Here is a 17,758-nt window from a genome sequence, read left to right as displayed (position 1 = left end):
AGAACCCACTCGGTGCTCCCTGTCCTTGCCACTGATAAGGACAATCCCACGGCCAGGCAGCAAGTCCAAGGCAGAGGCCCTGGGGCAAGCCAGTCCAAAAAAGCAAAGCTTGTCTGGAGCTTCTCCCCTCCCCACTGCACCTACTGAGATCTCTTCCCACTCAAAGCACCCCTAGGGGGCAAGGTGCGTGGGAGAAGCAGCAGGGCTGTGCCCCAGGCACCAGGCAATGATGGCGGAAACTCGGCACCTGCGGCAGCTGAGTGGTGAGCAACTTTGGGATGAGGGGGGACTTTCTGGCACACCTCCTAACACACTCTGAGGGGACAACTAGCAGGTGAGTCCCTCTCTTTCACCTCCTCCGGTGGCATCGAGGGAGTAGGTGAATTGGTGAACCTGGTCCCCAGGAAGCTCTGAGGCCAGGAAACAGAGAAAGAAAGAAATAGAAATGCCCCAGACGAGGCCTGACCATTGCAGGTCTAGCAGATGTTTGGGGAAGTGACTTTGGCCAGCTTGTCAGAGTGTCTACGATATGGATCTCAGCCCTCCCCTCCCTCTGCCCGTCCCTGCCCCACCCCCCACACGGATGCCCGCGCCAGGCCCTCGCTACTTGGGCTTCATCTCCACCCTGGAGTTGATGTCGTCGGCATCCAAGTCATACTCCTCCACCTGGCCGCTGGTCCACACCTTCATGCGGTCTGTGAGCTCACTGCTGCGCGGGGCCAGGATGAAGTCGTAGATCAGCACGGCCAGGGCTCCCCCGATGAATGGCCCCACCCAGAAAATCTAGAAACAGAGCAGGTGCGTCCAGTGGGCATCTGGTCAGGTCTCAGAAGCTCCACCAAAGGCCCTCTCCTGGGAAGCTTTCCTGAGTTATCCTCACCTACTACCCCAGTGGATGGCTCTCTCCTTTCTGTGTCCAGGATAGAGGTGCGTAGGGCTGATCCCAACCTGGGGACATTCCAGTGTCCCCAGAATGGGTCCAGGCCAGGGCGTGTGGTAGCAGGCAGCCCCCCTGCCTCGTGGGGACTCAGTACCAGACCCTTCCTGAGGAAGACCATTCATTGCCCACCTCCCCAGCCTTAGAAGGGCCCCAGATATAGAATAAAATAAAAAAGATTGGCCAGGAACACACCCATCAGCAATAATTAGAGCTAAAACCCATAGAGCACTTCCTGTGTTCTGAGCTCAGCTTAGAGACAGGGAGTCCTTCCCTGCTCCTGGTGACCCTGGCAGGGAGAAGCTACCATATGCCCTCCTCACAACTCAAAAAACCAAGGCACTAAGAAGGTAGCTCACACTGGATCAGAAGTGGCCGGATGGAGCCGGGTGTGGTGGTGCACACCTGTAATTCCAATGGCTGGGAAGGCTGAGGCAGGAGGATTGTGAACTGGAAACCAGCCTTAACAACTTGGCAAGGCCCTGAGCAACTCAGTGAGACCCTGTCTCTAAATAAAATACAAAAAAGGACTGGGGATGTGGCTTAGTGGGTAAGAACTCCTGGGTTCAATTCCTGGTACCAAAAATAGAAAGAAAGAAAGAAAGAAAATGGCAGGAATGGGATTCAACCCCAGGCTCCCCACCATGCTGCTAAGAGGACTTGGGGGCTGCTCCAAGCCGGGAGGGCAGAGGCTGGGCCTAAATCCTCCTGCCATTTGATCCCACCAACCCCTTCATCTCAGGCCCCAGTTTCCTGATTTCCTCTGCCCTGGATACCTCCCAGAGCCTCTGTGATGGGAAAGGACACCATAAAGGCAGGGTCAGACTCCCCATGTGACACCAAATGAGACCCCCCTCCACCCTCCCTGGCAAGTGGGTGGCTTACCCAGTGGTTGCTGAAGTTGTGGGTGAGCACGGCGGAGCCGAAGGACCGGGCAGGATTGATGCCACAGCCTGTGTAGTCGATCTGCAGGGAAGGAGGGGGCGAATCAGAGGAGCCAAGAAGGTGACAAGGACAGAGGTGGGTGGGGGAAGAGAGAGAGAGAAAGAACAATCGGGGAAGAACAGCAAGAAGGGATGATGAGACCTGGAAGGAGGAGAGTCAGAGGTCCCTCTCCTGGGCACCCGCACCCCCAGAGCTGGACTGCCCATCGCCTCACCCCATGGCAGGAGTTCCACCCAGGGTCCCATAGCTGCCCTGGCCCTGCCCTCCCCACCACCACCCCACCTGGGAAGACCCCCCACTCACCGCCAGCAGGTGTCCCAGGGCTACAGAGAGGCCGATGGCAAGGGGGGCTGAGCCGCCAAGGTCACGGCGCCTCCGGTCGGTGGTGGCCAGCACACACAGCACCAGCTGCAGGGTGCCGATGATCTCGATGCCCAGGCCCTGGCCGGAGTTCACACCAACAGCCAGCTGTAGGGAGAAGGGCAGGGAGGCCCAGTGAGCAGGGCAGGCAGCAACTGTGTCTGGAGACCCCCAGGACTCCCAGGACAAGGCACAAAAGACCAGAACCTCAGCTCCTCACTGGGCCTAGAGGGGCCAGACCCCACCCAGGCACCAGGGCAGGTAGTGGCAATAGGGCCTTGTCCCCTCTCACAACTGTTGATGAAGCTCCTGCTCAGCAGCCCCAGTGCTTTTGGACCCTGCCCTTCTCTGCCCCAAGGCCTGGGTGGGGCAGGGTCTCTGCATCAGTGACTTCCAGGCTCCAGTATCCTCGGATAGCCAAGGATGGAGGAGGGGCAAGGGGCGAGTCCCAGGTCCAGGGGAAGACCATCAGACACTTTCATAGAGTAAGATAAGCAAGTGAGTAGGAGGGCCTTGTGAACATTGCTTCATCTCCACACAAAGTCCAGAATATTCTACTCCATGTCCTGCTACATCAGAAAATCCCTGAGTTTGGAGAGTGTTGTTTTGTTTTAGTACCAGAGACTACTTATCACAGAGCCTCACCCCCAACCCTTTCTATTATTTTATTTTGAGACAGCCTCACTAAGTTGCTGAGGCTAGCCTCGAACTTGCAATCCTCCTGCCTCAGCCTCTGCATAGCTGGGTTTAGGACGTGTCCCACCACACCCAGCTGAGAGTTTTCTCTAGTTGGCTGTCCCACTCCCTGTCTCTCCTGTTGCCTTTGGTCTTGCCTTTCCCATCCCTCCTTCTCTCCCCCCTCTCTCTCTTTCCTGGCCCTGCCTTCCCTCTCTTTGGCCACATAGGCCCCCGCCACTACAGTCTGGCTGCCACTGCTCCTGGGCCACTTTTAGAAACATGACTCATGGAAAAAGAAGAGAATAAAAGCTGCCATGAGGTCACCGGAGCCCTCGCTCTCCCTGCAGCTGCCGCAGGAAGACCCCTCTTCATGGAGTCCCTGCACCTATTCCAAGTGTGGTGGTTCCCGGGGCCAGGTGCACCCATGCAAGAGAGTTGGACCACGCTGACAGTCTCACTTGCAAAGATGCCCAAAGGCGCCACTTGGGCCCCTCTGTCCTAACAAACCAGAGATGGAAGTCTCACCTCCTAGCTTCCAGCCTGAGAGCATGGGGGTGTCTCCCAGGATTCTCTAAAATCCTAGGTGGGGGGCATACCTCCGCTCCTCCAGAGGTTTTCCCAGCTCTGCCCGAGGCCACCGCACAAAGAACAATTCTCTTCCCGCCTTTGTCTGCAACACTGGCTGGGAATGACTCACATCCCCTCCCCTGCTTCGCAGCCCCAGCTCTAGGTGTTTTCTGGCTGACCCCAGAGCTCCCTCCCCTCTGGCTGGCCAGCCCTCAGGGCAATGCCCACTTCTCTTCCCACCCCAAGGTCTGCTGGTGGGAGCAGAAGCCCCATGTTCGGGGTCTGGCTGTTTTACTTGCTGGCAATGTGAGCAAGAACCGACCCTCTCTGGTCGTCAGTTTCTGCATCTGCAAAATGGATCTAATGGCCCCCTCTAGAGCCGTGAGAAGTCTCAAAGGCAATGGGGGCTTTCTCTGACATTTGAAAGGGCTGCAGAGGCAGGAAGGGTCAGGGTGGTGGGTGGGGCTCTTGCTCTGGTTCTTTCTCATCATATCCACAGGATTTGGGGACAGGCAGGAGGGGAGAAGACCTGCCCTGCACAGGGGTACAGAGATGGGAGTGAGGGTAGCTGAACTACCGACAGGCCTCCCCGAAGCTGGGATGGCTTGGCAGGGGGGAGCTGCGAGGACAGGTTCATCCACACTCACCCTGGGAGCCTGAGCCCACTGTGAACTTCAGGCTCCTCTTTTGCTCCTGCCTCTGCTCTCCAGAGCCGGCCTAATTGCTAGCTGGCAGGAATCCTGAAACCAGCCCTTCCTCGAGGATGATGGAGACAGTGCTGTCGGTGGCTCCTGTGCTTCCCCATCCCACCCTTCCTACAGATGCACTTATCTCCTTCTCTGTTCTTAACCAGGTCTGAGAGTCCCTGGCCCTACCCAAAGGCAGCCTTTTCCATGCTAAGTGAGCAGAACAGCTCTGGTTCCAGGCCCAGGGCTCTGAAGCGGCAGCCCCCTGGCCTGTGAACTCCACAAGGAACCCCCTTTCCAACTACCGAGAATCATGGGGCTGGCACCTTCCTCTTCCAACACCGCCACCACCAGGAAGCCTCCCCTGATTCCTGCTGAACCTTTCTTCGACTGCCGAATGCACTTGAGTTAATCAGATCTGAGAAAATTTAATAACTCATCATTGGAAGGGGCAGTTAAAGGCTTATGGAAACTTGATGTCCTGGAAAGAGCAGGAAAAAGATTAGAGCTTTATGTGACTGTGTTCAACCCACTGAATTTGAAACAATTGCTTAAATAGGACCAATATCATATGTGGTCACTTGTAATTGGCAGTGTGTGTGAGTGTGTGTGTGTGTGTGTGTGTGTGTGTGTGTGTGTTTGTACATTCCCACATAGTTTTCCCTGGCCTGGTTCTTCTATTACATTGAGTAAAGTAAAAACATAACAGTTTTCTGGATGCCTGTATGAATAACACAATAATCCACACCATTCTTCAGAAGTGTCAGAAATATACAAACTCTCCAACCAAGCCTAGAACCCGTATCAGCTCATCATTCTGGACCCCGTTCAGAACCAGCAGCTCCAAGCCTTGGAAGGCTTTCCAGGGTCCCAGGCTGGAATTAACTTCAGCCCCATGCTGCCATGTCCTCATTGAATTCTGCACATCCTGGGGAGAGAAGCCAATGTTCCCGGGGGGTGGGGGGGCGTTTATTATCTCCTTCTGGTTGGGAGCTCCATCAGCGCCCTGCCCAAACTAGCTGAGGGCAGCTCCATGTGTGTTCACAGAAGTGGCAGAAAAGTCTAGTTTTCCGGACCTCCCAGCTTCTCTAGAGGCAGATTGGCTCCAGGGAATTCTCTGGATGCAGGACCTGTGTTTGCTTTCTAGCTGGAAGAAGATAGAGCCATCATTGGACTCTGGGGCCTTATGAGCTGGTGTGTGCAGAGGCTCAGCGAGATGACAGAGGGGAGGTGGAGGCCGGAGGAGGAGAAAGCAAAGCCAGGATCCTCACCCCCTGCAGGTGCCACTCCACACTCTTAGGCAGCCGGCTGGCCATCCAGGGAGCTGGCTGTTCCTTGCTTGGACTGGGAAGCTAGTTCCACAGACTGCCAGTGTGTCCCAGGCTCCAGGACAGCCCAAGACTGACCTCACCATGAAATGGGATCAGAACCCTCCCTGCCACCCATGGGCAGGCCGACAGGGTAGCTTCTAAGACCCAGAGCACCCAACTTGGCATGGGTACCCTGGCACCCCATCCCTGGGAAGCAGCAGGCTTCGGAGCCAGACCTGGCTCAGGCTCTGAGCATTTGCTCTCGAAGAAAAGAGAACTAGAGACACAGAAGCCTCTTCTACCCGCCCAGAGCCTGCAGGATTCAGCACTGGGAAGGGAGGGGAGCCTTGTGGGCCCTACGGTGCCTCCTCTGTGAGTGTTCACACGTGCATATGGGGGTGTCCATGGCTTCGTGTGCTCTGTGTGGCTTTGTAGATTAGTGTCTGCTCTATCTACTGAGAACCACGTGTCCAGGGATGAGTCTCTCCCTTTTTTGTTAAACCATGAGAGATTTATTACATAATAATTAAATTAAAAAATCTGTCAAAGAACTACAAAAATCCATAATCCTGTGTGCCCTAAACACTGTGGCCTAAAAATAAACAATGGAAAGATTGACAGAATGACAAGGAGCATTGGATCGATCCACTCCCAGAGTGAAAAAATTTAACGATCCTCCCTTAGAAATTTGGAGAACAAAGCCATGAAAAAAATGCTAATAAGAGGAACAGGGAGGAATTGAACAGAATTAACAAGCTTGATCTAAGGAATAGAGAAAAAAACCCGGCTCCCCCAAATTAGAGGATAAGCACTTTATTTAAGCCCACAAGGGACATTTAGACCAACTGGTCAGGTACTGGCCAAGTGTGCCTGACCCATCCCTGAACCATGTCACACATGACACCAGCTCTTGGCCAGACACACTCTGCATGGCAGGGGTCTGCACAGTGTGAGGTCCCAGGTGGCAGCACCGTGTGTTTGCATGCATGTCTCTGGTGACACTTACACACTGCAGGTGCCACTAATGGCTGGGGAGGTGGGTGATGGGGAAGGGAAGGAGCCCCCTTAAGTGAGAAGCAGCAAGTCTCAAAGGGCCCTTTATATGCTCCCATAAGCCATTTCATCTTCCTGACAAGAAACAATAAACAAAGCTATGGCTTCCCCCTTCCCTCCCTCCTCCATTTCCTTACTCCAGGGCAGGGAGAGGAAGAGGCTCCACTGAAGAACTGCACCCGCCCCCCCCCCAGGATCTCAGGGCCTGAGTGGGACATCCAGCCGTGAGTCTCCTGTGTGTGTGCCCCCGGTGTGTGCCACATGCATATGTACTAGGGTGTATATTTGTGCAGCATGAGTGTGTGCACCAGGCAGCGAAAACAATCAAGGACAGAGAGGCGGGAGGCGGGAGCGACGGTCCTGCCCTGACGTGACCCCCTGAGCAACTTGACAGGTCTCCATGCATCTATGGGCCTCAGTTTCCCCAGTCGTAAAATGGAGGCCTTGGCCCAGGCCGGAGCCCCAGGCAGTCTCCAGGATTTCTCCCTCTTGACCTCGGGCTGGCACCCTCCAGGCCAAGATTCAGAAACCTGAGTGCAGGACCCCTCTGCGGGTCTCAGACATAGCCCAGATCCTATGTCACAGAACCTCCCCGCCACTCCACTGTAGCTCTGCAAACCAGGCACCTCCAGAGCAACCTCCCTGCTGAGAAGATTCATCTTGCCCACCCCTGGGGACAGGGAGCTTATTAACTTAGGAGCAGCTGCTTCCCAAATGAAAACTAATTCTTCTTTACACTGAGCAGAAACCCGCTGCTGAAAGGAGCCCTGACTGGAATGTCAGGCACTGAGAGGAACTGCTACAGGGGTGGAGAACAAACATTTCCAGCCTTTTCTGCCACCTCTGAGTTGTGGGCTCCAGCCTTGGGGTGTGCCCACCTCACTGGACAGTAGCTTAGATGAGTGCAGACAGTTCCTCCCTATGCCCCTGAGCACCATGCCACGGCACAGGAGGAGCTCCTCTGGTCCCCAGCGAGAGGCCTGACTGAGGGGACCCTGACCACCCATAGGGTCTCAGGAACATTTTCCTGTCCATATTTTCCACTGTGAGGCTCCAATCTCAGTTGCTTGGAAGACCCCAGATTCACTGGTGCTTCTACAGGGTAGGGTTCAGGGACCCCAGGGAGCCTCTGCCAGCAAGAACCCAAGACTCTTTCACCTTCAGGACAGCTCCCTAGCCAGCTCCCAGGATCTGCCTGGGGAAAGGCCTAGTGGGTTAATGCTGGACGACCCCTGCTGGGTGGGGCCCTAGAGAAAGTGGGGGCCCTCTCTGGGCCCTGAGGTCTGGTTGAGCAGGACTGCCAAGTTGGATTGTGATGAGCTTATAGCTCCACTCCACACTTCTGGAAGCTTGCCTGACCTGCAGAGGGGGCTGGGGTCCAAGGGAGAGGTGGGGGCAAGTTCTCCCCTAACAAGGCACCCCAGTGGGTGGGGTGCCCTCTCTGAGCATTGCCCCTTTGGATGAGGGCTCCTGGGGTGAGCCTAGTTAGGGCCAAGAGTCCAGGTGGGCAACATCGGCATTGGCCAGACTGCTGGGAGGGCTCTGCTGGGGGAGACAGCCTCAGAATTTTCCACAGTGAGAGAAGTCTCGGCCACAAAGCTCCCACCTCTCCGTGCCCTCCCCCTCATCTGGTTCTGGCTGGAAACAGTAATTATCCGTCCCAGCTAGGGCACCATCAGCCAGCCCCCAGCCTCTCCCGGGCAGGATCATTAGAACTCTGGTTTTCCTTTCTGCAGCCCACACCTAAGCCCTGGAGGAAGCAGCAGGGGCCTCAACTCTGGGACAGAGCTGGTGGCAGTTCTACAGCTGGGGAAACTGAGGCCCAGGACACTGGGGAAGAGGAGGGATTTAGGACTGAGGCCCTGAAGCAACAGGTGGAAGCATTTCCTTAGGTCCAAAATCAGCAGAGCTGAGAGATGGTCCCAAAGAAGTTAGGTTTGTCCTCTGCCTGAACCTCCAGGGTGGCTAACTCACAGGCTCTGGGAATGCAGTCCCTCTACATGCTGTCAGACACTGGCCTGAATCTGGAGCCCACCACTCTCTGGAACCCCAGACTCCAACTCTGACCCCCAGTCTGGCCACACCCAATGCTCCCAAGCCGCGGCCTCCAGGCCCCCTTGCCTGAGCACACGCAGTTCTCTACCTAGAGTTCCTTCTCTCTCTGGGGAGATCTCCACATTTAAGTTCATGGGGCTCCTCCTCCCTGAAGCCCTCCTGATGCTCCCACCAGTTCGAAAGTTCCCAGGCCCCCGCCCTGACACCTCTTATCACACCTGCCTGCTGCCCTCTATCATAGGCAGCTGTGCACAAAGCTTATCTTGCCCCAGGCCTGTGGGCTCTGGCTGACCCAGCCCTGCACTCAACACCTAGCAACCCCAGCTGCAGGGAGCTGGCGGGAGGGCAAGAATAGAAACAGCTGGCCAATGCTGTAGGCCCTCGGCATCCTCCACTTCCCAAGCCAGACACGCCCTGCTGTGTCCCATCACGGATCAGAACCAGGGTCACCTAGGCCTAGGCAGTTGTGAAGGTTTACATAGGTGTTAGTGACTGGGTCAGGGCAGAGATAGGCCAGGGTAACCGTCAGCCTCAGAGTTACTCACCCTTAGCCAAAATTGGGGCTTGGCTTTTAGGACCAGCCAGGACCCCACAGGCTGGATGGAGGCTGGATGGTCTTTCTAGGGTATATACTGAGCCCTGACTCAATTGAGAAAGTTGTCCCCGGAGGACACCCCCTGACTCACCCCAACCACTTCCTGCCACATTTTTGTCCCCTATTTTCTTTGGAAATCTCCATGCCAACCACTTACCCCACCCAGGTTTGGCCAGGGCGGAGCCAGGGAACAGAGGGGCTGCCAGAACCTCCCCGGGGGCATGGAGGAAAGAGTGTGTCACCTGCTATAATGACTGTGCTCTGACCATCTGGAGTCAGGGAGGCCACCAAGACTCCGCCAGATCCCAGGGCCAGTGTTGGGGGGAAACTCTTTGGGGGGCATTCCTTCTCTGTTTCCAAGCCTAGACGTGTGTTCCTGAACCCCCAAGACCATTGTCTGGACAGGGCAGCATCAGATCCCCACAACAATTATTAGTCCCCTTACATTCAGCACTGACCCTGTGGGGGTTCCTCTTAACCAAACCCTCCTGGGCTGGGTGATTAGCTTAAGCCAACATGAAACAGTTAGCCTGGGCACAGCCAAGGGATGTTACCAGATGGAGGTTCCTTCTTGAGCCTTAGGACCTCAGTTCCAAGGAAACTCAACCGGTTAGTAGCAGACAGGACTTGAACCCAGGGCACCTGCCTATCCTAGCCCAGCACGGAGCCCCACATGAGGCTGCTCCATTTTTTTTCTCCATCCGCAACCTGCCCAGCCCAGGTCTTGAGGTGACTCTGGAAAATGGAGGCCAGAGAGGGCATAAGGGGCCCCACCCTCCTGCCCCTGCCTCAGATGCCCATACTAGAGATGCAAAGCCTTCTCCAGCCATTCTGTAGGTCCTGCCTGGCCCTTGAGTTTGGAGGAGCAAAAGGGTGGGGCCCACATCCATCCTACTCAGCGTGAACTTGACCCTGTGCACCCGAGGTCACCCACCTCTGCTCCTGCTGGAGAGACGGAAGCCTGGAGGGGCATAGCCTCCCCCAGCTCCTTCCTTACACCTGCTGCAGCCACATCTTCCCTGGCTAAAGTCTAAACTCCAGTTGCAGAGCTAATCTTCAATCTTGGGCTGAGCAGAGGTTGGCTCAAAAGAGGGCCGGCGAGGTGTCACTGTGACACAAGAAGTGCTAATCCCCCACGGCAGGGCCACGCCAGTTCCCTCTGCACCAGACTTTAACCCAGCCTCCCTGGCTGCTGGCACCAAGACCTGAACTTTGACTGGGACACAAGAGGATTGTAATTGCCCGCTGCCATCTCCAAGGAGCCCTTGGTATCTCCCGACGTCCTGCACCTGCCTTCCCTGCTGAGCCCCGCAGCCTCATTCCTCTATCCTGAGTTCCTCCTCTCTGCTCCGAATCTCTTTCCCTCCTCCGAGGGTGCCCCCCACCCGCTGCCTGCTCGCCTCAAAGACATCCCTCAAGCCTTAGCAGCCACACAGGCCAAACTGTCCCCTGTGGAGGCCCAAGGGCACTCAGTGTTTGCACTTGGCTGAGGAGCTGGAAAAGCCCAGGTCTGTGACAGCAGGCCGCAGCCACCAACAGCCACTTAGCTGTGCTAAGTAGCCGGGGAGTGATTATTTTCAGCAACGGCCACCCAGTTGCTAACATCTGTTTGTCCTCCAAGCCAGGAGCAACAGGCACATGCAGTTACACACTCACTCCCACACACAAATGTGCACACAGCTTACACAGGCTTAGAGACCCATGTCCACAGAAACATGCACACCTGCGACTTCACACACACAAACACATATGCCACACCCCTCAGCACCCAGGAACTGTGGGGCCAGCCCTGCCTTCTATCCTCACTGCCATCCAGGAAAACGACCTGCAAACAGACCCCGGGGGAGTTTTCATTCCTTTATCTTTCCCGGATTCCCAGGGGCAGAGGAATGGAAAGGGGCGCTTGCCCTGCTTCCTAGGGGAAATTGATTTAGGGACCTGTGTGAGTGTGGGGGGCTTCCCTGAGGATGTCCTACACACACACTTGCAGAACTTGCTGCAGACATGCAGACGTCTCGTTCAGCCTGGCTGGGGATGCCAGGTAGAGTTTGCCCGGGTGCAGGGCTACAGAGGGGGGAGCGGCTGCCCAGGCCGGACTCAGGAGGGCCAAGAAGCTACAGTCAAGGGTTGAAGAACTACAGCCTGAAGTTAGCTGCCTTCAGAGCTCATTCCTCATACTAAGGTCTCTGCAGGGGACTTTGGCACGACATTTTTCTCTGGCTCTCTGATTCCCACAGTGCTTGGCAGAAAACATGTCCTGGGCTGCAACATAGCTGAGTTCCAGCCCCAGCTCTCTACATGACCTCCAGCAACCTCTTGTCCTCTCCACTCTTCAGTGTCCCCATCTGCGCAATGGGTAGAGGATGGCACCAGTACCTGCTCTGCACCATTCTAGAACCCCCCCAGCCTGGGGTCCCCCACTCACATCATTGCGGCCAAGCGAGTTGTTGGGCAGGGAAGAGGTGATGCCCGAGAGGATGGCAGTGGCGACGATGGCCCCCACGCACTGGGCGATGATGTACATGACCGCCCGGAAGATGCTGATCTGGCAGCTGAGCAGCAGCCCCAGGGTGACGGCTGGGTTGAGGTGGGCACCGCTGATGTGGCCCACACTCTGGGCCAGCGTAGCGATGCTCAGCCCGAAGGCCAGGGACACCTTCACGTTGTCCTGGACCGCCGTCTGGTTCCCCCTCACTGGGTAATTGAAGCCCAGGGCCGAACCAATGCTGATGAAGACAAAGAGGGTCATGGCCAGGAACTCGGCCACCACGGCCCTCCAGAAGATCTTCTTCTTGAACTCACTGGCCATGCTGGCAGGGGGCTTGGCCGGAGACCGCTGGCTGCCTGGTGCTCAACTCCCTCGAAGGGCTGAGCCACAGCCTGGGCTGGGCCTATTTATAGGGCTGGGGGGCGGGGGGAGCACAAAGGGAGGAAGGCCTCTCCTTGCTCCTGGCCCGCCCCACACCGCACGGGCCTCCTCTCTGCGATGGATGCAGACACGGCTCTGCTGTCCGCCTGCCAACTTTTTTCCTTCCTCCTCTCCCCCTCCCTCCCTCCCTTTCTCCCTCCGCCCTCAGCCCTGCCCAGCCGAGGAGGCAGGCAGGAGGCAGCGGTTGCTCTAATAGGCTTTGGGAAATTCCTCCAAGCTGGCCCCACTCAGGGGGCCAGCGAAATCCAGGTGTCCCCGCCCAGTGTGCAAAGCTCAGGGGGTGCCTGAGGGCAGAGCCAGGGCTCCAAAGGGGGCGGGGTGGGCAGGCTGGACTCAGTGGGTGGACGTTGTCCTCCCTGGAGGCGGGCACCGTGATCCCGACTGCCCGGAATCCCCATCCCACCGCAGAGTGGCATTGTAGAGTCTGAAGTTGGCCGCTCTGGGGATCCAGTCTGGGTCTTTCACACCCCAGTTTGGCCCAACTACTGCATGTCACTTTAGGGATGTCCCCGCCCCCACCAGCCAGGTTGCAGTTGATGGGGACTGAAAAAGTACAGCGAGCTTGTCTATTGGCCACTCTCCCTGCCGTCTCAAGAGCAGGCCTGAAACAGACAGGGACATTGGGAAGCCCCAGCTCCTTGAGCCCTGCATTGGAACCAATGGTTTGAAGCAGGTAGGGGAAAATGGGGACAGGTTAGGACTTTCCTCTCATAGGCAATCGAGCTAGCAGGTCACCAAGGAGATAGTAAAACGAGAGTCCAGTTCAGAAACCAGAGAGAGGGAAAGACAGGGGGATGCAGGCTGAGGGGAGGAGACAGAGAGAGAGAGACAGAGAGAGAGAGAGAGGATATGAAAGTCAGAGTAGCAGGGAACAGAGTTGAACTAAAGTGGAAGAGAAAGAAAGCTCTCGGGGCAGAGGCAGGGAGACAGGCCAGGGCTGAACAGGAAGAACAGGAGGCCAGGAGATGAGCTTGCAGAGAGATGGGGCTGGACCCAGAGCAGAGAAGAAGCAGAAAGAAGATGAGAGGAAGGAGAAGCACCATCCAAGCCCCAAGCAGGGGGAGGGGAGCAGCTGTGCTGCAGACCCCTCAATCCAGCCTGTGCCCTGTGTGTCCCCAGCCAGCAGACCTAGTGGCAGCCAAGGAACTGAGCAAGGATCCGGACTCTGCGACAAAGCCACCCAGGCACCCTTATGCGTAGGCCTGCTGGAAGGCAAACCAGGCCTGTAGGGAGGGTCCCCTCCTTGGCCATCAGGGAGGCCCCTCTCCTCCCACTCCCCCAACCAAGTCCTAATCAGGAGCATTGGTTCCTGACCATTTACAGGAGGGAAAGGACATCTCTGAGTTCAATGTGCTTTCGAAGTAGGACAGGGAGGTACACATGGGTAGCCGTGTGCCTCCTGTCCAGGATCCATGCTGCAGAGAATAACCCTGGCCACTCTTCTGCCCGGCTGAAGCCCTGGCACTCAGGGTGAACTGCCAGGGATCACAGGGGTGTGTCTGTGGGAGCAGGTGGCCAGCTGGGAAGCCTGTGCTTAGCTCCATGGGCCTAAGTGCCCATGAGACCAGAAAGAAGAGGCAGGATGTCACTGCAGAAGCCACAGGCCCTGTCTGCTCGGGCAGCCTGGGCAGCCGGAGGTAATCAGTGGCTTATTAACCCTCTGAGAGAGGGAGCTGACCCCACTGAGCCGCTTCCCGGAACCTCCCCCACATCCTTTATTCTGGGCAGCCCTGGCTCAGCATTCCATGCCCCGGGAGGCTTCCTCTTGCCCCTGGTCCCTGGCCCTGTGCCTTGGCACAGCCCCTCTAGTATGTTCTGTGGTCAGCTCCAGGGGCATCGAACCAGCACTCTCTTTGTAGGCTGGGGTTCCTTCTTGCCAAGTTTTCAGAGTACAACCCTGTTCCCCCTTCTAGGCAGGTATTCGGGCTAAGCAGATATTTGCTGGACATGTTAGTAAGTCCCAGAGGACGGTGGCACCCCTCAGGCCAGACTCTTCTGAAATGGGACCATTTCCCTTCAGGATCCTAGGATTTCTCCTTCTGACTCTGTCCACTGAGGGACTTACGTACATCCTCCTCTTCCCTCTCAGCTTTCACAATGTGCTCAGTGCAGGGGCTAAGATCTGACCCTGACAGGTATAGGGACCCAGGCAAGAGGACTCCAGAAAAGAGGTGGGGAGAACTAGCCCCAGACCCAGAGGCTGGTGTGGCCACACAGCCATCAGCAGAGCCTGTGTGAACCCATGCATGATCCAGGAGCCTGTGACACTGTCCACAGGTCCAGATCCGTGCAGCTGAGGGTACATGGTGTGCTACCGGGCATGTGGTGAGAGTCCCTTTAGACTTACTAATGTACCCAGCAGATATTTGCCATGCCAAATACTGTTCTTGGGGCTGGGGAGATGGCTGCAAGTCCCACGGACCAGCAGCTTGTCTTCATAAAGTTTCTATTCTGGCACGTGAGCTCCTAGTCTATATGGACTATGGCTGGTTGCACTATGACCAGGGAGCATGTGTGTGTGTGTGTCTGGCAGAGGCTCACCTGCTGGGGAAAAGGGCAGGAGGTAGGGGACCAAGGTAATGAGTCAAGCTAAGAAAGCACTTTTGCACAGGCAAATTATGCACTACTAACTTCTCACCATCTGAAGGTCCTCAAGGCGATGCTCCAGCCACACCCCTCCCCTTGCCAGCATGGCTTTTGCCCTAATGCCACCAAGACAGTGCCATGCCTTTGAACCAAGGCATTATTAACACCAGGAGGCGCCATCAGAATGCAGGGGTGGCTAGAAGTGCTAAGGTGGACCTCCCTCCCCACCTCCCATAATGCACAGGGGCCTCCGCCGCCATGACCTGAGCATTTGATGGGAAAGAGGAAGGTTTGGGACTGGAGCCTCAGGTTCAGGCAGTTCTCAGACTCCTCCACTGCCTTCTCCTGGGGCTGTCACCATTCAGCCCAACCAGAGGAGGCAGAATGAGAGCAAACGGCACGCAGATGAGGCCAGTCTTTACCACAGCCCTGGAAGACTTATGATGTAAGAGGTTTGCCAAGGAAAGAGGGAGCTGGGATTAGAACCCAGGACCCCTTAAACCCAGGGCCCAAGCCCCCAATGCGTATCAATAGATAAGGGTCCAAGGAGGGCTTTCTGAGAGGACAGGAGGACTTCCACTCAGCCTGTGCAGTTCTTAACTTAGACCCCTGGAAAAAAATTCTCAGGATGCACCTAAAGCAACTCACAAGCAAAGGTTTATTAAAGGATGGCAAAACAAAGATATTCACACCTTGAAGGCAGAGTGTGACACCCTTTGTCCCTAAGAAGAGATGAGTGATACACCTAGGACTGACCTGACTGTATATAGGATTTTCCTGGGAAGACAAGTGCAGATTCCCAGGCAAGCTTTTGTGTAAAATCAAATCCCATGTCAAACATTTGATATTTGGAGCTCAAAATGTTCTTTCTTGTTTAGAGTCTGGCCATAAACTGTGTGGGCACATTGTGTGGGTCTTTGAATCTGGTGACATCAAAGTTGATTATGGTTTTGTTCTAACTGGTCTGGTACAAACATACATGGAGGTTTTGTTCATCTAACTAAAGAGAGAAGCATGAGCAGTCTTTTTTAAAATATTTAGTTTTTAATAGACCTTTATTTTATTTATTTGTAAGTGGTGCTGAGAATCGAACCCAGTGCCTCACACATGCTAGGCAAGCACTCTATCACTGAGCTACAACTCCAGCCCACCTTTATTTTATCTATTTATTTTTATGTGGTTCTGAGAATCGAACCCAGTGCCTCATACATGCTAGGCGAGACCATTTCCCTCTACCACTGAGCCACAATTCCAGCCCCATGAGCGGTCTTTTTATAATCCGGGTCTCCATCTAGTATGGCTCTCTTTTCCGCTCTCCTTGAAAACCCCCAGGGACTTGGTTACCTGCCCCAGTTCTGTTGGCCCACAAGGAAGTACAAGGGCTGAGGCTGCAGACCCCAGGAGGGACTAGAGTGGTCAGGGGTGGGGGTGAGGGAGGAGTGAATCCAACTTCCCTGAAAAACTGGGGTGAGCAAAGCAGCCTGGGTTAAAGATGGGCACCCAGAGAAGCTGGGAGAGTGGCCAGTCCCAGACAGCCCTGGGAATTCTGGCCCAAGGCAGGGTGCCATGGCCATCTCAGCTCCTCCTCCAATATGTCCCAACTTGTCAGACACTGTCCCCTCATCCTGTGCTGGTTCCAGTATCCTTCCCATGGACAGCGGCACCGTCCATTCCCCAGAGCCCACAGGCCTGAGCCAGGCTAAATAAGTAGGAGTGGGGGGGTGTGCCCTCTACCCCCCCACCCCTCCACCCCGCTCTTGAGACCTGGGCGGGGCTGGAGGCCACTCAGGCCCTGCTGGCTGCAGCTATCTCAACAAGTGCTTTTCCAGATGTGCCTCATTCCAGGGAGGGCTGGCTGTTCCCAGGATGGTTCATGCACCATCTCCACCGAGACCAGAGGTGGGTGGGTGGACAGAGTCCCTGATGCTGGTAAAGGGTCCAAATCTCAGGCTGTGTGAAGAGAAGATACCCATGGGTGTGGCCATGGCTGTCACCAACCTAAAACTTCTGTTGAGTGCAGGACAGAAGGGCCAATGGGGAATGGAACCTATTTCTGAACCCAGCAGGGATTTCTTGCCCACAGGCCCGGTTATGGAAAGCAATGACTTCATTCCCTCCGGGAGGTCCACCAAGAAGATGGAGTGGGGGGTGGGAGGGGACACAGGCAGCAGAAAGTGTGGCCAGCCAGTCACCGTCTGCTCACCAACAACTTGGATGTGTTTCCTAGAATCACTTTCCTGGATCTGGGCAGAGAGCAGAGATAGGGAATGGGAAGACTGGACAGTCCCCAAGGGTGGTCAATATCAGAAAGCCGCCCACTTTCTGAGAATCCTGACCAAGGCCTTCTGCTCTCTCTGATAACCTCTTTGACAGGGCACTGCTTCTATGCAGCCAGGCAGCCCTGCCCCTCAGGAGGCCACAGCCATAGCAGAAACTTAGTACCAGTCTGGGGTCATCTTTCTTGTGCAGCAAGGACAGCCCCTCCAACCCTGGAGGAGGGAGCAAGGGCTGAGGCCCAGAGCACACAGGACTGAAAGTGTTGTAGGGACCGAGGAGCAGGAAACAGTTTTATTTGGCTGCAGCCAGGCTCAGAGGGCACAGCTTTTGCTGTAATCAATCAATCCCCTGAACTCTGAGTTCAGGGAGTTTCAGAGTTTTATACCCAGTATGTAAGGGAAGGGGCTCAGAAGTTCACAGTCTGCAGAAGTTCACAGGAAAGCAGCTTTTTCTTTCACTGTTTTGGGCAAGTTAACTCTTAAACGACAACACCTGAGAAGGGGAGAGCTTCTTTTCCCCATTTTTCCTCTCCCTGTCAGCTGTTACCATGGAGCCCAGATGTAACTTATCTTAAAAATGTAGACATCTCTGTGAAGCCCAGCTCAAGGCCAGAGGCCTTGTTTTCACATTTCTATAAAGTACTGTACTGGATATGTTTGTGAAAAACTAGTAAGGGGGTGCCCAGCACCTGGAGTGCTGGGATCTTCTCAGCCAGTGGCCAAGTAAAACAGGGAAACAGGAAAATAGGAAGATTATCTACATTGAACTCTTTTGCAGAGA

At 55.5% G+C, this 17,758-nt stretch overlaps 1 protein-coding gene across 1 annotated transcript; it reads right to left on the bottom strand.

The window, feature by feature from the left end:
* Positions 1 to 295: 295 nt before the first annotated feature.
* Aqp1 (aquaporin 1 (Colton blood group)) lies at positions 296 to 12,067 on the bottom strand. The gene is made up of 4 exons (XM_076836049.1): positions 11,612 to 12,067; positions 2,186 to 2,350; positions 1,823 to 1,903; positions 296 to 783 (listed from the first exon to the last, which is right to left on the bottom strand). The coding sequence occupies exons 1-4, from the start codon at positions 11,993 to 11,995 to the stop codon at positions 604 to 606; spliced, it is 810 nt and encodes a 269-aa protein (XP_076692164.1). The 5' UTR covers positions 11,996 to 12,067; the 3' UTR covers positions 296 to 603.
* Between the last annotated feature and the right edge of the window lie 5,691 nt (positions 12,068 to 17,758).

Source organism: Callospermophilus lateralis, chromosome 1 (assembly GCF_048772815.1).
Source record: "Callospermophilus lateralis isolate mCalLat2 chromosome 1, mCalLat2.hap1, whole genome shotgun sequence".
Taxonomy (NCBI): domain Eukaryota; kingdom Metazoa; phylum Chordata; class Mammalia; order Rodentia; family Sciuridae; genus Callospermophilus; species Callospermophilus lateralis.
Note: the sequence above shows the minus strand (reverse complement) of the source record. Positions and strands in the feature narration are given on the sequence as shown.